The following is a 24075-nucleotide window of genomic DNA, read 5'->3' on the forward strand; positions in this document are numbered from 1 at the left end:
CTGTGAGTTTGAGGCCAACCTGGTCTACAAAGCAAGTTCCGGGTCAGCCAGAGCTGCTAAACAGAGAAAGAACTGTCCCAAAGAACTAAACCTCAGGATATGTGTACAGGCTTGGCATACACATACTATATCTTGAGTATATATTGATTTATATATAGTATATATTCCATACTGTGTATATGGGTATTTCTACCCATGCGCCTCTTCTCTCTCACCTCTTAGTAAGTACTGTCAGCTCTCTCTCTCTCTGTCTCTCTCTCACACACACACACTATCACTTTTGAATTTGACTCCCTTTTATCCTTATTTTAATGTATAGTGTCTGCTATAGCAGATGGATGGTGCCCTTTATAAATTGACTTTTACGAAATGTTACACTGTTATCTCTTGTTCATAACTTTTTTCTCCTTTATGTATGTGTGTGTGTGTGTGTCTGTGCGCTTACATGTCAGACTGGCATCAACTGGTACACAGGCATGCACCATCATGTCCATACTTCCTCCGGTTTTGTACAACTGTGGTTGACCTTGTTAACTGCCCGCATATATGTTACCTCTAAGTACAGTCGCCCCATTTCTTCCTTCCATAATTTTGCATTCTTGCTTTCCTGTCACTCTTTAATTCTTATTAGATGCCCTTCTTTATCCAGAACATTGTTCCACATTCCTGTACAGGCAAACCTGAGCTTTTGAATTGGCCCTCTTGGGCTGCCTTTCAGATGAGCCTTTCAGATGTTCATCAGCTGGACAAGGAGCCCTTTGAACTGGGCTGTGAAGTGAGTGGCACTGCCTGCATATAAGCAATTCAACTCTGGTGACGTCAGATCATCATCAGCACCCCAGGCTGTTTGTTGTGGTGCTGTGCTCATAAGCACGCCTTATTATATGTTAGGCAAGTGCTTTCCTACCATACTGCATCCCTCAGCCCACTGCCGATTCCTTTATTGTAGATTCTGAATTTATTTTAATGCCTTGGGTACTTGGGTGGAGGATAGACATTTTGAAGAGAGCTTTAAACCCACTTTCCTTATGTGTTGGGCTTCTGGGTAGAATTGTGCATGAACAAAAACCTTAGATTCTTGTTTTCCTGATTCTTTGTAACCCTGTGACTGTTTATTCATTCTCCTCCTTGTCTCCAAAAAAGAAGAATGGAAAAAAACCCAAAAAACCAAACCCAAAACCCCCCAAAATCCCAGTCTTTCTGAAATGAATAATGTTTTTATCTTTTTGTCTTTGTTTCCCAAATATCTTTTGAATGAATACCAAATGTATCACAAGGAGTTATTGAATAAAATATAATTACTATTTATTGTTTATTTTAGTTGTCAAGTGGGAATCCTGTATATGAAAAGTACTATAGACAGGTAAGATTTTATTATATTTATATTCTGAATTGAACACAGAATATGCTATCCATTGTGGATTGTATGCGTGTAGATGAGCAGTCACTAGAGAGGGTTGATGTGTCATGCTTTCAGCCTTTTGGGCCTCAGCCTCTGACTCTGAGTACTTGATACTGTTTTTGTTTTTTTTGAGAGGGTCCTGCTAGGTGCTGTCTGTTTGCCTTTTAGTAAATAACCCTACCTTAATCTCTAGGGTGCTGAGATTACAGGCATGCACCAAATACTAGGTATTAGCTCTCAGAAAAAAGAAAAAGAATTTAATTACCTTAAATGTCTATGTTAAAAAAATCAATAGAACATTAGATATATTCATCCAGATATAAATATCCAAATTAATGTGTAAGCCAAATAGAAATAACTGTTATGTGTTGTTTGTTTGGTGGTTTGGCAAGATCTTCTCTGTTGTCTGGCTGGCGTGGAGTGTAGCCTGCCTCGTCACAGCCCTCCTGCCTCTAGTGCTGAGGTTATGGGGTGTAAGGTATAGACAGGGAACATGGCTGTCACACACTGAGTGAGCGCGGGGCTGAGGGTGGAGCTCTTTGGTAGATGACATGCTCAGCACACACAGAGCCCTTGGTTTAATTCCCAGCTCTGCAGAACAAATCAAACAAAACGTGTATCAAGGACGTTGATAGTTAATTACTCAGGGAAACATTCAGCTATAAAATTTAGAATACAAATCCAGATGTGGTGATAATTTGTTAATCCTACCACTTAATGGAGGAAGCAAGAGGACCAGGAGCTTAAGATTTTCCTAGGTTACCATCCTTCCTGCCCCCCCCCCCCCCATTGCTGGGACTGCAGGCATATACCGTCATGTCTGTAATCTTTTTCAGATGGGGTGAGGACAAGGTATCATTCCAGCCCAATCTAGCCTCAGATTTGCTGTGTAGCAGAGGCTGGCCTTGAACTGTTTCTCCTCCTACCTTGACCTCTTTAGTGTTAGGATTACAGGTTCTTGCTGCCATTCCTAGCTTCATGGCTGGTTTTTGATTGAACTTTTAAACTTTTCTTATCTGTTCTTCTGGCTTTAGGTTAGGATCTAAACCTTAGAAATTCTTTCCACCATATTTCCGAGTTGTACATGGGAATTAGAAATGAGTTTTCCCCAGATGTGCTAAAGTTTTTAGATAAAGCCCTTCTCTTACTACTTGATGGTGGGACTTTATAAAACCAGGTAGTAGGCCAGTTTTCTTTCCTTGTATGTGCTGTGTACATATGTGTGCGAATGTGGAGGTTAAAGAAGTATCCTTATTCGGGTGCGTTCCATCTTTTATTTGAGACAAGGTCTCTTTTGCTGAGTCTGTGACCAAACAGGCTAAGCTAGCTGGCCATTGAGCTCCTGGGATCCACCCGTTTCTGAATCCCACTTCACCCTGGCTGGAATTGTAGTTCACTACCACACCCAGGCTTTTACTTGAGTTCTGGGATTCAAACCCAGAACTTTAAAGTTATGCTTTAAAGCCTTCAGGGGATCAGAATTGGGGCATCTGAACTGTCCTGAGGCTGACAGAGCCATCTTCTTTCCCCAACCCATACCCACTCTTTCTAGGAGTGTCACTGTTATTTACAGATAGCTTTTTCAGAATGAAAGAGACTTGTTCTTAAATATGGCCTTGTGTTATATATTTGGTTAATTACATTACACCCTTTAAAAAGGCAAAGAAATTGTTGACCTGTGATTATATTATTATCGTTTTGGTATATGATAGATCAAAGAAATCAGGTCCTATTGGAAAGTGTTTTATTTGGTTTACTAAAGTGGCTCCTACTTGAAATAGCCTAAGAAGGAAAGGGAAGTCGTTTTTTCACGCATTTTGAGCTGAGGATGTACCATACTGGTAGATTGCTTATTTAGTGTGCTCTGAACAAGCTGTCCCAAGTTCTGTCGGGGGGGGGGGAGGGTGATTCCTGAGGTTTCCTTAGCAGGTGTACCACATGCCTTTAATCCTAGAACTTGGGAGACCGAGGCAGGATCAGGGCATCTGCAGTTACATTGGAGTTTGATGCAGGCTGGGCTACATACATGAAACCCTGTCTCAGTAAAAGGAAGGAAACTGGGACCTAAACCATGACCGGCAGGTACACACGGGGTCTGTAATCTGATATTCAAGAGGCTAAGGAAAATGTCATGAGTTTGAGGCTAGCCTGGGTTACAGAAGAGACTGTGTAAAAAAAGAGTTGGGCATTGTGTGTGCCTATGATTCCAGCACTTGGGAAGTGGAGATGGGGGTGGCAGGGTGTCGAGAGTATAGGGTCAGCCTGGGCCACATGGAAGCCTTGACTCTTGGAGCAAAAGCCAAAGACAGAACAAAAAGATGAGAAAGACTAGGGAGAGGCCTGTGAGACGACTGCTCAGGTAAAGGTGTCTGCTGTCCAGTCCTGGTGCCCTGAGCTTGCTCCTCAGTGCGCGGTACGTGGAAAGAGTGGACTCTCAACAGTTACCCTCAGGCCTCGCAGGCCGTGCCCCGTCCCCATCACACACACAAATAATTTTAAAATATTTTAGAAGACCCCCCAGCCGTTAAAACAACAGAAGAAGAAGGGAAATGAAGAAAGAAAAATACAAGGCGAGGCAGGAGGATCACTTGAATCAGGTAGTTCAGAGCTGGCTTACAACAGAGTAAGACCTTGTCTTTTAAAAAATAAAATAAAACAATCCCAGCAGAGGGCTGGGTAAAATAGCCCAGTATGTGCTCATCATGGTCAAGTGTCTACCTGACACTCTGATGCCCAAAACCACAAAATTCCAATAGCATTCCAAATAATAAGCACCACTAAATTGTAAACAATTTGTTCACTCCTGTGTAATTCTTTTTCGGCTTGTCTTGTGTCAGGAGTTTGCTTTGGTGCAGTAGATCAGCTTCCAGGCTAAAGAGAGGCCAGAGGCCTAATTCAGTTTACTTGTGTAGTCTAAAAGTTCTGAACGGGAGTACTTTTCTCCCTTTTTTTAGATGGGACCTTTTTTGTTTGTTTGTTTGTTTGTTTTGAGACAAGGTTTCTCTGTGTAGCCCTGGCTGGCTGTTCTGAAACTCAGTCTGTAGTTCAGGTTGGCCATGAATTCAGAGATCTGTCTGCTTCTGTCCTGCCTGTGGAATGCTGGGATTAAAGGGGTCCACAACCACCATGCCCGGCTATTGAGACAGAATTGTATGCAGCCCAGACTGGCCTTGAAACTTGCTGTGTAATGGAAGTGTGCCTTGACTTCCCAGTCCTCTTGCCTCTTCCCAAGTATTGGGATGAAAGACACTCGAGCTGGGATTGGAGAGATGCCCAGTAGGTAGGAACACCAGCTGCTTTTCCAGAGGACCTGGTTCAATTCCCAGCACCCACACGGTGGCTCAACACCATCTATGACTCCAGCTTCAGGGCATCCAGTATCCTCTTCTAGCCTATATCGGCACTGCACATATGTGGTGCACAGATAGTTGAATGTGCAGGCAAAACACTACGCACACAAAAAGTAGTTTTTAAAAAGACATGCATAGTGTCTGCTTTGTATTATTCTTTTTCTTTTAGTAGACTGAGAATTGAACGCAAGGCTTCATACATGCCCAGAAGTCTGTATTCTTTTAAGTGTTGAAATGCAAAATCTTTTGTGAGGCTATGGAACTCACTGGAAGACAGCGATTCTAGAGTGTAGTTTATAGCCGAGAGCTGTTTGCAGGAATCAGGCTGTGGAAACTTCCTGTAGGTGAGTGGAAGTGGATGCTTTGTTACTGTGACTGCAAGAGTGGAAGAGTCCTCTGGAAGGTAATGTCTGAGTACTTCATGGATTTGTCCAGGTTTACTTGGAGTGCACGGATAGTTCAGTTATGTGGGTGTGAATATTCCTTTTTTACGGTCAGGAAGTGCCCGAAGAAAAGTAGTTCTGGAGAGTTCCAGCGGCATGTTTCCCTACACCTTCTATATTTCCTTCTTCCCCCAAACTGAAGGGTTAGGCATTTTTTCTTTTTTCGCTGAGTGCCTGATCTGGCCTGTTCTTGCCTTTGAAAGCTTTTTTGTTTGTTTGTTTTGTTTGTTTTGCTGCTATGCTGCTACTGGGCTGTGTAGAATACTTTGAGTGTTTACAGTAAAAGTCTTTAAACTAGAAACACAGCTAGTTTATGAATATCCTAGTATAATATTTCCTTTCCCACGACCTTTTAAGATTTACTATTCATATTTACAAATAGAAATTTAGGAAGTCTTTACAAAAATGAGGGTTTTTCCTCTCTCGTTTGTTGTGACCTCATTCTGTCGTAACGGAAAGTCCCCATCAGTGAAAATGATGTGGTTCTCTTGGTGTACTGTAAAACTAAACAGTCTTTTAAAGGTTGTTATGACTTGCTGCTGGGTTTAGAGCTAATACTACCTTGATTCTTTTAAGTATTACAGTTTCTAAGAGTGGATATAAAAGTACTTGATTTAAAACATTTGCAGAGTTAGATAACATACACAGCCATTCTAGTTTGTCAGAAGACCTCCAGGAAGTACTTTTTTCTTATATTGGCATTTAAATGACAGTCATAAAAAATGTGGAGTTAGAGGATTCGTGCTCGTGTCTGACTCTACTCATTCACTTTTCCTGAGCTTGAATTTTACTTGTATACTAGACTTAATAGACACGTCTTTTGCAAATTGACTCCTCTCTAGATGGTACCATTCTGACAAGGCTCTGAAGGGTCCTTGCCCTTGTTAGCAGGATTCTGGTTCCAGTTTCTAAGGTAGGGAGGGGAGAGAGAGAAGTGATGGTAATTTTGATTTTGTGTTTTAGTGTTGGCTTCCTGTTTCTATCTTTTCAGGTTGATACGGGCAATACTGGAAGGGTGTTGGCTTCAGATGCGGCTGTGTTCCTGAAAAAATCGGGGCTTCCAGACTTGATTCTCGGAAAGGTAGTATGTGTTTATTATAACTAGACTATAATGAATATGTAGAAGCATAGTGGAACTGCAAATAAAGTCAGAAGGATACAGTTAAGAAACATATAAGTTAGAACTGAGTCATAGAAGCAATTATAGTAATAGGATGGGGTGTCATGGTGTAGTAATTTATTCCTTTGAAAATTAAGATAATGTTGAGCACTTGAGAAACATCACTTTTGACTAGGATGAAATGAGAAAGTAATTGTCCATTTGAATATTGTGGGGAGATACAGCACTGAGTAGGAACCTTGTTACCCACTCAAACAATTGGACCTATGCTTGCTTCTTTTATAAAGCTGCCTCTGTCCTGCAAAGTGGAGGACCTATGCTTGCTTCTTTTATAAAGCTGCCTCTGTCCTGCAAAGTGGAGGACCTATGCTTGCTTCTTTTATAAAGCTGCCTCTGTTTAGTATGCAAAGTGGAGTGAGGGGTTGGAAAGAACCCCTCACTGCCAAACTGTTGTGTATAGTATATTGATATATAATAACATTTTTGAAGAATATTCAATATTAATAAGGTTATAATTTACAGATAAACATTAACTTTCCATAGGGGGAAAAAAAATCCATCTTAGTAAGAATGAAAATCAGGGTAGTATGTTTCAGGAGATAACACTTGACTCAGAGTTAAACCCTGGGCTAGTGAAAGGGCATTTGGCTAGAACTTGGAACTTGGGTTTAATTTTCCCTCATTCTTTTTATGTTCTTATGCCAGATCTCCTGACCTGGGCTTTCATGCTTCTGTGAAAGAGTTGCACTGAATGATCTCTTAGATCTGTTTACATAGACATGAAGTTATAAATTACAGGGATTTAATTTATCTTCTAAATGACTTTTGTTAAAATATATAGAGAGATTGATTCTTCTTCCTCCCCTAAATTTCAGATTTGGGATTTAGCCGACACAGATGGCAAAGGTGTCCTGAACAAACAAGTAAGATTGAGAGATTTGTTTGAATTACTTTTTGGCTAATTTGAAACAAAAAGTAGCAGATTTTTTTTAAAGCTCAAAATTAGTTTTTCAAGACCATGGGTTCCTGAAAACATCTCTCTCTCTCTCTCTCTCTCTCTCTCTCTCTCTCTCTCTCTCTCTGTGTGTGTGTGTGTGTGTGTGTGTGTGTGTATCTTGGTTTTTCTGGACAAGATTTCTCTGTGTAGCCCTGGCTGTCTGGATTCACTTTGTAGACCAGGCTGGCCTTGAACTCTGCCTTCTGCGTGCTGGGGTTAAAGGTGTGTGCCACCATGCCTGCCCGGCTCCACTGAAAGCATTTCTAAGGACTGAACATTTAGCTATCTGATGGCTAAAGTTTGGTGACATATTCTTTTTTGAAGCATATATCGCCTACAGAAAGACTTTACTCATTGTATCAATTAATTAAATTAATAACATTTTATACATTTATAAAATTTTAATTTTATTAATTAAATGTCTTGAGTATACAAGCTCATAAGTAAACATTGGCTTTATAAGTAAGTGTTACTGTTGATAAGCCCAGACCTTTGAAAGGAGTCTTTGGGCTGATCCAACCTGAATTCTTGTGTAGGTTTTATTTCTTATCTATAAACCAAAAAGTGGTTTACAAGCTTAAAGTATACTCTAACCTATAAATATATGAAAGTAGTCATAGCCAAAGGTATGGAATGCCATGCATATACTTTGTTTGGCTTGTTGAAAGTTTGCTTTGTCCTGATAATCTTGCTTAGCACCCACTGTGGAAAGCTCATGTTCCCTATGAGCATAGCTAAAACAAGGTCAAACCAGGAATGGGATTCGACTAATAATGAGATGACAGTGAAGATGCCCAGCCTCTTTTATGTGAAAATGACTTCATGTATGTGGGTGTTTCACCTGCATGGTGCGGATGTTCTTGTACTACGTGCCTGCCTGGTGCCTTCAGGGGTCAGAAGAGGGCATTGGATCCCCTAGGACTGGAATTAGAGCTGTGAGCTACCATGTGGGTGCTAGGAATCAAACCCATGTCCTCTGGAAGAGCAGCAAATGCTCTTACTGTCTAAGTCATCTCTCTAGCCTCAAGAACACCCATTCTCTTAGTCAGAGTCTCAGGACCAGAGTATGGTAGTCCTCATTGGACTGGAAGGGCCAGTTCAAGGCACTGAGGACAGGGCGCTCAGGTACGGGCAGCACATATTTGTTGCAGTAAGAGCCAGGTTTTATAAGTGCAGCGGTGACACCGTTGTACTTCTCCTTAGGAGTTGATGATATAATACTTCTTTGTTGGTAGTCCTGCACATGGGGTGAATTTGAGTTGTCTTGGTTACACCCAGGTCGCTAGGCACATGGGTCTGCTGTTGAAGTTTGAGTTTACATTGAAGGCACAGTGTTTTGTTTTGGCTTTTGAAGAAAGATTTATGTTTTCTCGTGGTTACAGAAGTTCCATCCTGTAGTCTTTGGCTGCATTGTTTCTGGGTCTGTGCTGAAGCAGAACAGCAAAGCCGTGTGAATGAAAACTTGCTTACCTCACTGCTGCTGAGAAGGACAAAAAGCAGAAAGGGCCGGGGTCCCAATGTTTTCTTCAAGGGTCACCCTCAGGGACCTATGTAGGCCCTGCCTCCTAGAGTTAACACCATCCACGCCTTAGCATGTGAGCTTGGTGTATGTGTGTGGGCATATAAGATGAAAACTATAGCGATGGCCTATTTTTAAGTATGTGTTTACTATGTATTTGTGTGTGCATGCTCATGTGTATGTCTGAGTACAGAGCCCTGTATGCCTGGTGCACATGTGGAGATGAGAGGTCAAGTGTCAGTCTTTACTGTCAGCCCTGATGGAGGCAGGGTTTCTTTGTCGTTTCTGCTGCATATGGCAGGCTAGCTGGCCGAAGCTTGTACAGGCTCCTTCCCCACCGCTCGGCTATCCGTAGCATGCCGGGATTACATGAGCACTGCTGCATGAAGCTTTATGTGTGTTCTAGAGACCGGAACTTCAGTCCTCATGCTTAGAGGGCAAGCGCTATCCACAGAGCCATCTCCCCAGCCCAAAGACAATACTGTTTGAAATATTTTATGAAAAAAAGAAAAGCACTCAGGATTGAATTTGTATGACAGAAATGACACTTGGTGCTTTCTTCCTACAGAATAGGATTATTTCATTGCTCCTAAGGCATTGCAGAGTAGATAGTATTAGGTTGTCCTCCTTTTAGGGAATGATTTTCATTTAATTTGCTCATAACATTGCAGCTTTAAGTCGCAGAGCTAGAACTTACTGGAGAATTACTTCACTTCAGAGCTCATCCGCACTGTGGAAAGGGATCTGATTCTTTCCGGGTAGTTGAGGAATCCCAGCACTGAAAGCTTGGCGGCACAAACAGAATGTGGACAGAAGAGGCATGACAAGTCAGAGGAGTAGGAGTGCTTCATGATGCCATGTACATGAGAAGAACTTTGAAGCATCTTTCTTTGCCTGAGCTGCTGAGACAGTGAGGAGGGTGAAGAAGCTAGGAGGTTATTTGTGATTTAGAAAGTAGTTTCTCAGCTGTGAGAGCTGAAGTCTGATTACACAGAAACTTCTTAGGTAAATTAGAAAAAAGGGAGAGTGTGAGATGGAGCAAGAGAGAGAGAGAGAGAGAGAAAGAGTGAGTGAGTCACAGAGAAAGAGTGAGAGTGTCACACACAGAGAAAGAGAGTTTTGCTAAAGCTACAACCAAGGGTCTCTCATGTATGTGAGACAAGTACTCTACCACCAAGTTACATTTCCAGTCCCAAGGAGAGGCTCTTGAAAACCTCCAAGAGGCAAGTATTGAACTGGGCAGATGGCTGCAAGGTCAGAAAAGGTTAGGAAGAGCTAAGACGGGCTAGGTGAGAATGGAAACAGTGAGACACGGTGTCTGCAGCAGCCCTAGCATGAAAAGTGGGGTATAAACCTTGCTGTTTCAACCCTGTCTAACTCAGAACAACTGCAAACAAATTCCTCCTTTTCACATTTCTTAACTTAATACTCTTGAATTGAGACCTTTGGTCAAGCAGTTTAGGTTATTTTAGATGCTGCCCAGTTGTTTTCTGTAGCTCTTCTGGAAGAGCAGGGATTGACTCTTGGCCTACTGATCCAGCTTCACAATTCTCCCATTCCAGAGATGACTTAACAACAGCTACTTGTTCCCTCATGTTAGGCTTCCCACCCAAATGCCCCTCAGTTAATACCAGCACTTTCTAGTGAGACTGAATATTCCTTAAAGTGTAAATATGAATCTCGGCATCTGCTTTGATACCCTGCTAGGTAGAGTCTTTCAGAGGCCCTCTATGGTAGGCTCCTGTCCTGTTTCCTGTTTTCTTCTACTTCCAATGTCCCTCCCATTTGTCTTTCTAAGTGAGGATTGATCATCTTACTACGGGTCTTTGTTCTTGTTTAGCTTTTTGGGGTATAGAGATTTTAGTATTTTTATCCTATCTTTTAGGTCTAGTTACCACTTATAAGTGATATATACCGTGTGTGTCTTTCTGCTTCTGGGATACCTCACCCAGATGATCTTTTCTAGATCCCACCATTTGCCTGCAAATTTCATGATTTCCTTGTTTTTAATTGATGAGTAGTATTCCAATGTACCACAATTTCTGTATCCATTCCTCAGTTGAGGGACCTCTGGGTTGTTTCCACGTTCTGGCTATTATGAATAAAGCTGCTACCAACATGGTTGAACAAATGTCCTTGTTGTGTACTTGAGCATCTTTTGGATATATGCCTAGGAGTGATATAGCTGGATCTTGAGGAAGCACTATTCCTAATTGTCTGAAAAAGCACCAGATTGATTTCCAAAGTGGTTGTACAAGTTTACATTCCCAATCAGCAAAGCAGATACTGAGACACATAACCAAACCTTGGGCAGAGTGCAGAGAGTCATATAAAAGAAGGGAGAGTGAGTAAGACCTGGAGAGGATAGGAGCTCCACAGGACTAAATATATCTGGGCACAGGAGTCTTTTCTGAGACTGGTTCTCCAACCAAGGATGATACATGGGGATAACCTAGAATCCTGCTCAGACATAGCCCATGGCAGCTCAGTATCCAAGTGGATTCCCTAGTAAGGGGAACAGGGACTACCTCTTGACATGAACTCAATGGCTGGTCCTTTGACCTCCTCACACCCCACCCCCCGCAGGGAGGAGCAGCCTTGTTAGGCCACAGAGGAGGACATGGCAGACAGTCCTGATGAGACCTGATAGGCTAGGGTCAGATGGAAGGGGAGGAGGACCGCCCCTATCAATGGACTTAGAGAGGGCAGGGAGGAGATGAGAGAGGGAGGGTGGGATTGGGAGGGAATGGGGGGGGCTACAGCTGGGATACAGGGTAAATAAACTGTAATTAATATAAAAAATAAAAATTAAAAATAAAGTATAAATATTCTGTTTTTACTTTTACGTACCATAGTTTATTTAAATATTTTTATTTAAATTACCTTTTTAAATAATAATGTTAGAAAAATCTTTATGCATGTTTTTTCTCAATTTTAAAGCAAATGTTTTTAAAGCAAATGTACTGTTAATATTTGTTGCTGTATAATTCTGTGGAATAACTGTGAATTATATTTTCAGATCATAAAGTAAGTTTAAAAGAAGGTCGATTGGGGAAAAAAGCTCCTAACATTTATGCTTTTCTCTGTCAGGAATTCTTCGTTGCACTACGGCTTGTGGCTTGTGCCCAGAATGGACTAGAAGTTTCACTGAGTAGCTTGAACCTGGCTGTTCCTCCACCAAGATTTGTAAGAAATTATTTTACTTGTAAAAAGTGTTTAATTGAAAAGGTTAGGGCTGGGAAGATGGTCCAGTGGATAAAACGCTTGCCCTGTAAGCATGAGGACTGGAGCTTAGATCGCCAGTGCCCACGTAAACGCTGGACAGGCAGAGTGACCTGCCTGTAACCCCAGAGTTCAGGATGTGAGAGGGAATGCCGCAGGGCATGCTGGTTAGCTAAACCGGTGGAGTCAGTGAGCTCTGAGCAACATGACAGGTCCTGCCTAAGTAAGTAAAATGGACAGCAAATGAAGGCAACACCTGAAGCCAACCTCTAGCCTCCACACAGAACCATACACAAACACACACTACATTCACACTTAAAAAATGGACACGATTGGAAATAAAAAGTAACATACTCTTTTTTTTTTTTTTTTTCTTTTGCTTTTGCTTTAATCCCTGTCTGGTTTATTTCTTAGTAACCTCTGCTGTTACTAGTTTTCTATGTCATTCAGAGTTATATGTGCATATAAGAAATATAAATATGCATTTAAAATTTTTATAATGGTAGCATTTTATGTATTTTATTCCATACCCTTTAAAACAAACGTTTTTAGAGATGCTTACATGTTAACAAAGTTTATTTAGTGTTTTCATAGTGTTTCTTGTTTATATTTTACTATAATTTATGTAAATTCTAATACGCATGAAGGTAATTTTTTAAGGAAAAATGTTACGATGAATAATCATTTTGTTTATGCTATTTCCCATATGCAGAAATATAAAAAGGTTTTGCGTGTAACTCCTGACAATGGCAAAGAGAGACGGTGGTGGTGGTGGTCTTCTATCACTCAGGGCAGAGCAGATAGCAGTCATGTGTTCTTCTAGCTTGATGCCTGGCCTCCTGCCCAAAGCTGCTCCTTGCCTGGGGCACATAAGAAAAAGGCTTTGCATGAGTGATTTCACTTCTACCAGTGATCGGTTGGCATGTCGGTTTCCTTGTGCATGTGCTTGCACACTGTAGTCAAACTTATTGTAGATGTCTACATTTGTCTTTTTAGTTTATGAGTAAGATTGATTAATTTTTCTTTCCCTTCTGTCCTTCCTCCATCTACCCCTCCCTCTCTCCCTCCCTCCCTCCTTTTTCCTGAGACAGGGTTTCTCTGTGTAGCCCTGGCTGGCTGTCCTGGAACTCACTCTGTAGACCAGGCTGGCCTTGAAGTCAGAGATCCACCAGCCTCTGCCTCCAAGTGCTGGGATTAAAGGCGTGGATTACCACCCAGCTGATTATATTTGTTTTTAAGACACTGAATGGTTTCTAGAAATGTCTCATTTTAGACTGTGAGTATTTTTCTGTAGGGATTATTCTTTTTCTTCCTAAATTCTAGAGGGTCTTTAAAAATTAGAAAGTCAACTCTCCATAGCATTTGTAAATATATACTCTTCCAGTTTGTCATTTGTTTTTACTTGGTTATGTTTTTTACTCTCACAGCAAAATTGAGTATGTAAAGAAATTGTCAATCTAAAACTTGTTTTTTTTTTCCTATATTTGTTATTCCTGATGGAGGTGTGAATGTAGATTCAAATTCAATCTTTCATGATAGCTACCAAATAGATTAATATAGTATATTGAATAATCATTTTTTTCATACCAATTTCAAATGACAGATCAGTGATGCCTTAAATTACCGTATGCATTTTGATGTTTTTCTGTTCTTATTTATTGATGTTTATCTTTGTGCTAATTTTTCAATGTTTTGATTATCATTGTTTGGGAAACTTTTTTATAGATGATATATGTTCTCCACCCAAACCTTTTCAGAAATTTAATAGCTGTTGTTTTAATTTAATTTTAAATTTAATTTTGGTGTTTCTGGAGCTAAACCATGGCCTTGCGCCTACTGGACATGTGTTTTATCACTGAGGCATCTCCTACTCCCCTTTTTTAAAAAAATATTTTAGAAGTATTAAGGTTTTTCTTAACTTTAGGAGCCTAGTGAACTGGCTTAGCAGTTAAGAGCACTGGCTTTTCTTCCGCGTATCCAGGCTTGATTCTCAACACCCTCATGGCGGCTTACAACTGTCTGTATCTCTGGACTCTGGGGATCCAACCTGCTTTTCTGCTGTATGTGGGCCCCAGGCCTGCAAGTAGTACATGTGGGCAAAATACCTGTGCACATAAAATAACGCAATAAAGAGGGTTACTAGCTTCAGTTTTAAGAATGTCTCTATCTCTCTGTTTAGACACGACCTACAAACATGTCATAGTATTTTTGCCTAGGTATAATATGGGGGTTTTCAAATATAGCCACCTGTCTCTTCAGCCAGCTAAGGACAGTAACTTGAGTGTGCTGACACTGGGTGTCATAACAAGTAACTTGCAAGGGTTAAACAAGCTCTTCTAGTCTGCTTTTCTTAAATAATACTGGAAAAAGGTCATCAAAAGGTTGTAAATATGTTAACATTCACATCAGATGTCTATTACTTTCAGTTGTTGTAGAAATTCTACAGTTATGTTTTTGGTATTCCACTATGAAATAGTTTGGCAAATTGAAAATGTTCTTATTTCAGTGGACAGTAGATGAAGGTCTAATTAAAGTAAAGTAGTGTTGATATCCCACATTTTATATACATCCTTAAACGCAAAACCACGTTTTCTTCGTTGACTGTTGGTCTGAAGCCTTCCCAGGTCACTGTTCTCTGTTTTCTAGCATGACTCCAGTAGCCCTTCGCTCACCCGTGGAATCTCAGCAGCTGAGCTCCCGTGGGCCGTAAAGGTAAGTCCGTTACTTTCACCTCCTTTGCTTCCTACACTAAATACCTTTTCTTCCTACACTCAAAATACGTTGTTCTGCATTGGGCTTTCATATACATGTTCAAGGAGTGTTGGGAAAATACTGAAATTGAAAATCTTGAGGAATGCTTTCGCTGTTAGCCATTTCATGACAACTTTTAAACATTTTCTTTCTTTGAATTAAAAGATAAAAAATCACCACTGGTGTGTCTTAGAAAAGTTGCTTTCTTGCTGTGAGTCTGTTTGAATGGATTAGTCCTCCTCAAAGAATTCTGTCTCTGAGATTGTTTGATTCTAACTGGACAGTAGAAAAGTAAAGATAATGTTCCTGTTAGTCTTCAGTAGAGACACTTAGAAATTATTTAATGTATTTTGATATGGTTTTTTTCTTAAATGTTTTAGCTTAAAAATCATACCTGATATTTGAGGATTTGATTTTTATATATGCAGTTAAATTTTTTCACGGTTATTTAAAATAACTTGTCTTTTTTTTTTTCATATTATAGCCTGAAGATAAAGCCAAATATGATGCAATTTTTGACAGTTTAAGCCCAGTGGATGGATTTTTGTCTGGTGATAAAGTAAAGCCAGTGTTGCTCAACTCTAAGTTACCTGTGGAAATCCTTGGCAGAGTAAGCTAGCAAACTTTAAATGCGATTTTTTTTTTTGTTTGTTTTGAGACCTACTTAATGTGTAGCTCATGCTGGCCTAGAACTCGTGAACCTCGTGCCTGAGCCTCATGGGTTACAGTGTTGTACTAGATGCAGTTTATTGTCTATTCTAATTTTATACCTACCAGGAGCACTAAGGGCTCATTGTTTAATATACACACAGATCTTATTAAAGTTGTGTCAGTACAGAATTTTCTGTATTTGTAACGTGTAAATTATTGTCCTTGTGTTTCAGGTTTTAGTTACTCCCATAAAATGAGTGGTTGCAGTTAGTTAGATATGTAAGTCCACTAGCAGGTCTGTCTTTCTGTGCATGTGTAACTGAATGATCTAGTTGGTTTAATAAGTTCTGAGGACCATCTGTATCTTTTTTAAAAGATTTATTTTATTTTAGATTATGTGTGCAGGTGCCGTGGTGTGGAGACTGGGTGTGGGATCCTTTGGACTTGGAGTTATAGGAACTTGTGAGCCACCATGTGGGTGCTGGGACTTAGGTCCTCTGGAAGAGCAGCAAATGTTGTTAATTGCTGAGCCACCTCTCCAGGCCCAGACCATTTGCATTTTATGCTTTCTGCCTCAGCCTGTGTATTTCAGGGTCTTGTTTAAAGGAATAGATGAGATCATAAGTTTTGCTTTCTGACTAGGCTTCTCAATTTTTTTTCTCTAAATGTTTGTTAAAACTTTAATTTTTTAATCTCAGACTCCTTTACTTCCCCTCTGTCTTTTAAAAATTTCATTACAATTAATGTGTGTGTGTGTATATGTGTTGGGTGTATGCTACAGTAGGCCGATGTGAAGATTCAGGGACAGCTTGAGGGAATTGGTTATCTCCTTCCACTCTGTGGGTCTTGGGAATAGAGCTTAGGTTGTTGGGTTTGGCAGCAACCTCCTTTACCTGCTAAACTGTCAAGCTAGCCCCTTCTGTCAGTTTTTGAGTTTTGTTTGTACCACAACAAAGTTTTTTTCTTCTATGTGTGTGTGTTTGCACCTGTGTGTACATGTGGGCGCCTCAGCTGTCACTCGTCAGGAACTTTCTACTTTGCTGTGCTTTCTTATTTTCTTACTTAATTTTGTGTTTTGTTTTTGAGGCATGTTCTTCCTTATCCTTATCCCTCATGCTTGCATGACACATACTTACCTGAGCTACCCACCCTGCCCATGTAGTTCACAGATTCAGTGTTCAGCTAGTAATGTTAAGCATGGTGACGTTTCTTACAGCCACCATCACCATCATCTCCATGACTTTTTGCAGCTCGTGAGATTAAAGCTGTATCTTAGTGTCTTCAGAAATTCTTTTTCTTTATTCAACTTGTGTGTGTTCATCCATAATCCTTTGTTCCTATCTCTTCTTCCACATTGTTCTTCAAAAATCATAAATTCCCTATAATCCCTATTTAGGTCTCTTTTCCTAAATGCTTTTAAGACTTTAATTTTTTAACTTTGTTAAGTTTTTGATTTTACTAAAAACTCAATTTTGCATATGCTAATTGTCTGCTTTCTCTTTTGTTGCATATGGGCTTTCAAGAAATGCTAATAAAACTCATGAGCACTAAAAAAAAAATTCATGATCACTAATCTTATCTGGGTTTCTCCCTACTCATCATTTTTGTGCTATTTCCAATATAATTTCTCTCCTTTCTTCCTTCATGTTTTAAACTGTAACTATTATCTTTAAACTCTCAGATCTCTCCATAATTCCTTGAGAAAACAGCCACAGGGGGTCAAATCCCTGCTGCCCTGCTTCTTAGTTAAGTGATCTTGGGGAGGTCCTTAGGAAAACTGCTGGTTATCCTTCTTGACAGAGTGCAGGGATTTAGTGTGATAGTGTATGTGATGTACTTGATACAGCACTTGTTACAAACTCTAGAATGTTAGGTGCTATGGTGGTGATGGTGATGACATCGATCGTCACATCACCAGAAAAACTTGTGCCACCACCCTTGCATCACGAGGGCTCAGTAAATACTGCTTTGGGTGGGTGGTGGTTGTTTGTTTGTTTGGTTTTTGAGATGGTTTCTCTGTGTAGCTCAGGCTACCCTGCAACTCTTTTTATAGACCATGCTGCCCTTGAACGCATATCTACCTGCCTTGCCTCCTGAGTACTGGGACTAAAGGCGTGCGCCATCACACCCATCAAATACTAATTATTAAAAGCTATTTTCTAATATTGTTTCCAGCCTTTTCTCTATTGTATGGTTGGTGTGAGATTCCTAAACTTTGAGTATTCTTATTTTATTGCTTTAAACTAACCTTCTAGTAACTTCCCCTGCAATTAAGACAAAGCCCAGATTCCTTTTAAGATACTTAGCCATAAAACTCCCTGTGCTCTGCCCAAAGTTTGTCTGTGAGTCTCAGCATCTGCTTTGCTCCCTTGCTGGGTGGAGCCTTTCAGAGGACCCTCTATAGTAGACCCGCATTCCTATTTCCTCTCTTCCACCACTTCTGGTGTCTATCCTGTTTGCCATTCGGAGTAAGATTTAAGCATCCTCCCTCGGGTCCTCCTTAGTGTTTAGCCTCTTTAGTTCTGTAGATTTTTAGTATGGCTATCCTATATTATATGGCTAATGTCCACTTACAAGTAAGTGTATACCATGCCTCTCTTTCTGGGTTACCTCACTCAGGAAGATCTTTTCCAGATCCCACCATTTACCTGCAAATTTCATGATTTCCTTGTTTTTAATAGTTGAGTAGTATTCCATTGTGTAAATGTGCCACAATTTATACATCCATTCCCTCCGTTGAGGAACATCTGGGTTGTTTCCAGATTTTGGCTACAATGGGTGTGTGTGTGTGTGTGTGTGGTAGAAGGTCATGGAGGGGACAGGAGCCCCACAAGGAGACCAACAAAGCTAAAAATCTGGGCCCAGCAGGGTCCTGCAGAGACTGATACTGATGCACCAAGGTAGGACCATGCATGGAGAGGACCTAGGCCCTCTGCTTAGATGAAGCTCAGTTTCCATGTGGGTTCCTGAGTAAGGGGAGCAGGGGCTGCCTCTGTCATGAACTTGGTTGCCTGCTCTTTGATCACTTACCTCTGTGGGTGCAGCCTTCCCAAGCCACCAAAGAAGAGGATCCAGGCAGTCCTGATGAGATCTGACAAGCTATAGGTAGATGGCAAAGGAGAGACACCCCCCTGCCCACCTTTCAGTGGACTAGAGGAAGGGGATGCGGGGCGGGGAGGAAGGAAGGGAGGGTGGGACTGAGAGGAGATGAGGGAGAGGGCTTCACTCGCAATATATAATGAATAAATTGTGAAAAAAAAAAAAAGATACTTAGCATCATATTCCCTTAGTGTACTTTCTCTTCCTGTCCCTAAATAGCACATAAAATAAAACAGCATTAATTGTTCTCCCTTCTCTTTTTTAAGGTTTGGGAGTTGAGTGATATTGATCATGATGGAAAGCTTGACAGAGATGAATTTGCAGTTGTAAGTAACTAAACATTCTTAAAATGTAAAATCTTATTTCAAGATAACCTTCCCACACCCACACGTCCTGACATTTTTATTAAAACAGGTTTGAGCTTACAAGCTTCCTACGTGCTTAAATTATAGTGTGTCACCTGCCTTGGGAAATATTTCCCATTTCAATTTATCCTTACTGTACTTGGTTAATGTACCATACGATGATGGATGTTAATAATCCCTCAGATTGATCTGAAGCCCACTGACAGTTAACATTGCTTAAAACACAAAGAGAAAAAAAACACTCCTAAAGAAGGTCAGGAGTTGATGTAATTCTGAGCTAAGTCCTTTCTTTCCCTCTCACCCTGTGTAAAGTTCAGGTTTGTTTGTTACAATTGTATTTTATTTTAATTAAGTAAGTAATCGACTTTGGTTTTTTGTTTTTATTTTTTTGAGACAGGGTTTCTCTGTATAGCTCTAACTGTCTTGGAACTTGCTCTGTAGACCAGGCTGGCCTTGAACTCAGATTTACCTGCCTCTATCTCCCAAGTGCTGGAATCAAAGGTGTGCACCACCACCACCACCACCACCACCAAAGCCTGGGCTGATTTTATTTGTAAATAAAAAGGTGTCCTAATAGCTGTTTAGTTTAGCGTGTTTCCATGTACGTGCACTCTAGTGTATGCCAGCTTGACAACTGGCATTTCTCTCTTCACATGCACATATGGGGGCAGGTGGGGCAGGGGCGGGGAGGCATCGTTTGCTCTGGTTGCTGTCTTTGTTTGTTTCAGTTGCAGTGTTCCTTTAGGATAAAGTACAGTCTAATAAGACAAGGTCATGATCCAGCAGTGCTAAAGCTGTGCTGTTCGCCTTTAATATTTTAGTGGAAAAAACCAAAACAACCTTGGCTTTAGTTTTGTTAGGACTCATGAAATTAAAAACTTTTTAATAGTTTATTTTTATTTTATGTGCATTGGTATTTTGACTGCATGTATGTCTGTGTGAGGGTGTCAGATCCCCTGGAATGGGAGTGACAGACAGTTGTGAGCTGCCATGTGGATGCTGGGAGTTGAACTTGGGTCCTCTGGAAGAGCAGGCAGTGCTCTTAACTGCTGAGCCATCTCTCCAGGCCAATTAATAACTGTTAACTTTTAGAAAAAAATGTGTTGTCTGTTGGCAGCACATGGCAAGCTGCCATCTTTTCGTTCTGTTTTGTTTAGTGTCCGCTTTTCCAGGAAATGACTTCCGTCTGTAACAAGAATGCTGACTTTCTATGCATGCTAGTCACTTCTCTTAGCAAAGTGCCAATCTAATACTACCTACATTGTCAATTTGACTGGCAGTGGTGTTTCCACCCTTTCTGGAGACAGAGTCCATCTGTTTTCAGACTGACATTTAATTCTTGTTTTTGTCTAGTGTGGAAAAGGCTTGGTTTGGCTATCCCTGTATACACAGTACCAGAGTAACCTGGGAACTTGTTAGAAATGGAGATTCTTTGGCCTAGTGCCAGCTTTGCTGATCCTGAAATTACAATTACAGATCTACTAAGCCATCCAGGAAATTCTGATGCCCACTGTAGTATGGACGCACAGGTCAGGGTTAGCTTTTGCAATTGCGAAGGGAAGCGTGGTGTGTAAATTATTACACGGTGCTGTGGCTAGTGTTGCGCAGACCTCCGTTCAGCAAGCAAGAACCCTGTAGCGGGAGGCCCTGGCTTGAACCATACACATGTTACATATACACATATACGTACACCTACGTGTATGTGTGTGTATATACGTATACATTTTAAAATTATGTTTTTTTTGAGACAGACTCTTGTATAGCCTAGGCCAGCCTTAAACTCAGTCCTCTGCTGTCCAGACCTGAGTCCTGGGTTTATAGGCTTGTGACACTGTGTGGTTTAGTGTATACCGTAGCCTGTGGCATCTTTAAAATATTATATTAGGCAGATTAGCATCCCTGAGCTGCAGTTTCTTCATTTATAAAATATTAGCCACCACAGGAATTGTGGGTCACAGTTGTACTAAGTCCTGAGTCCAAACTGATTTAAAAACTATAAAACTCAAACTTAGGAGTTAAGATAGGAGCCCAAAGTTCCTCTTGAGAGAATTATGATTTTCAGTGGAATGAAATAATAACATACTCTGCCAGTTTCTATGGGAATCCTAGAGGGTACACATAACTGACTTCTTCACATGATTAAGAAGTTGTCTGTTTTTCTTTTATAATTTTGTTTTATGTACATTGGTGTTTTGGCTCTATGTTGTGTCTGTGTGAGGGTGTCAGATCTCCTGGAACTGGAACTACAGACAGTTGTAAACTGCCATGTGGGTGCTGGGATTTGAACCCAGGTCCTTTAGAAGAGCAGCCAATGTTCTTAACCGCTAACCGCTGAGCGTTCTCTCTACCCACCCTCCTGTTTTTCTTTTATTATGTAGTTTTCCTCCTTTTTTTTTTTAAGCCATAGAAATATCACTTCTGAGCATCTCTTGATAGGTGTCTTATAGCCTTTAACATGGAGAAGTTACAGTACTTTACACAAGTGATTTAAAAATAGGTAGTACATTCTAATGGGTCAAAATGAGTACAAGAAGATAGTGAAAAAGATCCATCCCTGCCCTCAACTGATGTAGTCTTCTCTGAGCAGCGACTTTTCTTAGTTTCTGGTTTATCCTTAAATTTCCTGGTCTAATTCACAAGTTGTGAATAAATTATTTCTTCTTTACCACAGAAGATAACATTTCATACAAACACACACACATCTGTATATATACACACACACTATGGAGGTTGTGTGTTTAGCACTGTACTTTTTTATGTTAATAGTGGGCTTTAGATCCTTGGGCTTATTTTCTCATAGGCTATTTTTTCCCCCTGGTATATTGGTTTTGGGACTACATACAATGGATTGCTTCCAATTTAAGTATATAATTTGGTAAATTTCGGAAATTACATATTTATGAAGACAATATCACAATGCTTTCCTAGGATTTGGTTTTGTTTTTTTTCTTTTTGTTGTTATTACATTTTTTTTGTGGAAGGGTTTTCTCTGTGTAGCTCTGGCTGTCCTGAAACTTGTCCTGAAACAGGTTGGCCTCAAACTCAGAGATCTGTCTGCCTCTGCCTCTTGAGTGCTGCGACTAAAGGCGTGCACCACCACCACCACCAGCTTTATGATTTTTTTTTTTGCTTCATAATTTATTATATAGGTATACCATAATTTTTAAGTTAGTCTTTTATTGATAGGAATTAGGTGCTGATGCAGACAGTTGCTGTGATTAATGATCTTTTTTATGCAGCATTTCATGTATAGACAAATAAATATAAGAATAGGTTCCCAGATGTGAGATGGTTGAGGCAAAGAGAAGAGAATTGCCCTTAAAAGGATAGTACTGATGTGAGTTTTGTAGAGAAGAAAAAATAGTTTTTCTCTAGCCTTTTTAAGTTCTTGGCTGGGATTCATGTAACAAAAGATATGTTCCCAGAAGAAAAAAATACAAGTTTATTAAAACGTATGTACTTGGGAGACAATTTAGTGAAAGAAAGCTATCCAGGAGGTGACTTAGAACTCAGTCCATTACAGCGTCTTCAGCACACATAAAGTCTAAGGTAAATGACAAGACAAAGAAAAAGGACGCCAGTCACTGGAGGCCTCAGGTGGTGGAAAGGCCCCAACGGTAGATAGAGGCTAGTGATGCCTCTAATGTAAGTGTGTCTGAGCCATAGTCTCTGAGGTGCGCAAGGTCAGGTGAGACTGTGGCTCATATGTGCAACCCCAGTACTTGAGAACTGAGGCTTATGGCAAGGTTGTCTGTGCTGTTGCCTCCTTGCCCTTTGCCCCAAGGAAGCCTGCCAGCATGGCACCTGTTACCCTCCAGTGCCCACCAGCAATGTCCAACAGCCCCCTTTCCCCACAGTTCAGCTGCCAAGTACGTTTTGGAACGTGGGATTCCTGCCACTTAGGCTAAATGTTAACCCACTGTAATTTTAACCTGTAGTTGTAGTTTAAGAGTGAAATCGAGCATGTTACATGTTTTTGTATGTTAAAGGATGGGCCATTTCTGGTGTCCATTTTTTTAAATTAGTTGTTCATACTTTTGTCCATCTTTTTATTGAACTTAAATTTGTGCTCTGTTAATTTCTGGGAGAATTTTTGTATATTAGGAGATTTTTTTGTTTGTTTGTTTGTTTGTTTTAATAGACAGCATTTTCTCCAAATCCTCATATTCTTTGCTAGTGGAACTTCAGCTGAAGGGTGGTGTGCCTCCAAGTTTTTGCTGAGTATTTCTTCCTAAGAATGATTTAGCTTTGAGTTCCTTATTTTTCTTCCTTTTTCTTTTTGTTTCTTCCTCTTTTTTTCCTCTTTTTTCTTTAAAAAGATTTGAGATGCCAGGCCATTGTGGCTCACAACTTTAATCCCAGCACCCAAGACACAGACCAGGCTGGTCTCTGAGTTCAAGATGTACAGAGCAAGTTCTAGGACAGCAGGGATACACAGAGAAACTCTTGTCTCTAAAAACCAAAGAGATAAATAAACAAACTATATCTATATGCATATATATTTAAAACAGCTTGAAAATGACTTGTTGAACCATGATTAGCTCAATGAGTGAATTTATATATTTTTATTAATTAATTTATGTCTTGATCACAGTTTCCCCTTCCCTCTCTCCTCCCAGGCCTTCCCACTCACCTTCCCCCCATCCTCTCATCCTTCCTTTCTCCTCAGAACAGGCTCAGAAAAAGGGGGGCCTCCCAGGGATACCAACCAGCCTTAGTGTATCAAGTTTTAGGAGGACTAGGCGCACCTTCTCTGGTGGTTAGGCAAGGCAGCCCAGTCAGGGGAAAAGGATCCCAAGTCAGGCAACAGAGTCGGATACCGCTCCTGCTGCTGCTGTTAGGAGTCCCACATGAAGATATCTGTGACATATGTGCAGAGGGTGTAGGTCTATCCTCTGTATGCTCTCTGGTTGTTGGTTCACTCTCTGTGGGCCCCTATGGGCCCAGCTTAGTTCATTTTGTATGTTTGTTTTTGTGGTGTCCTTGACCTTGTGGTTCTTCAGTCTTTTGTGCCCTTCTTTCTTGGAATTTCCCCAAGCTATGCCTAATGTTTGGCTATGGGTCTCTGCATTGTTTCCATCAGTTGCTGGGAGATGCCTCTCAGATGATAGTTCTGCTAGGTGCCTGTCTGGAAGTGTAGCAGAGTATCAGTCACA

General features: G+C 40.6%; 1 protein-coding gene across 4 annotated transcripts in view; it reads left to right on the plus strand.

Annotated features, from left to right (window-relative positions):
* Positions 1-24075, plus strand: part of Eps15 (epidermal growth factor receptor pathway substrate 15) — a 100534-nt gene that overhangs the window by 17995 nt on the left and 58464 nt on the right. For all 4 annotated transcript variants that reach the window (XM_060366109.1, XM_060366110.1, XM_021660807.2 and 1 more), the window contains exons 2-8: positions 1322-1363; positions 6187-6276; positions 7191-7238; positions 11922-12017; positions 14700-14765; positions 15289-15414; positions 18821-18880. In XM_060366109.1, coding sequence (XP_060222092.1) covers positions 1322-1363; positions 6187-6276; positions 7191-7238; positions 11922-12017; positions 14700-14765; positions 15289-15414; positions 18821-18880 — 528 coding nt within the window. The remainder of the gene's footprint in view (positions 1-1321; positions 1364-6186; positions 6277-7190; positions 7239-11921; positions 12018-14699; positions 14766-15288; positions 15415-18820; positions 18881-24075) is intronic.

Source organism: Meriones unguiculatus, chromosome 12, assembly GCF_030254825.1.
Source record: "Meriones unguiculatus strain TT.TT164.6M chromosome 12, Bangor_MerUng_6.1, whole genome shotgun sequence".
NCBI classification, from domain to species: domain Eukaryota; kingdom Metazoa; phylum Chordata; class Mammalia; order Rodentia; family Muridae; genus Meriones; species Meriones unguiculatus.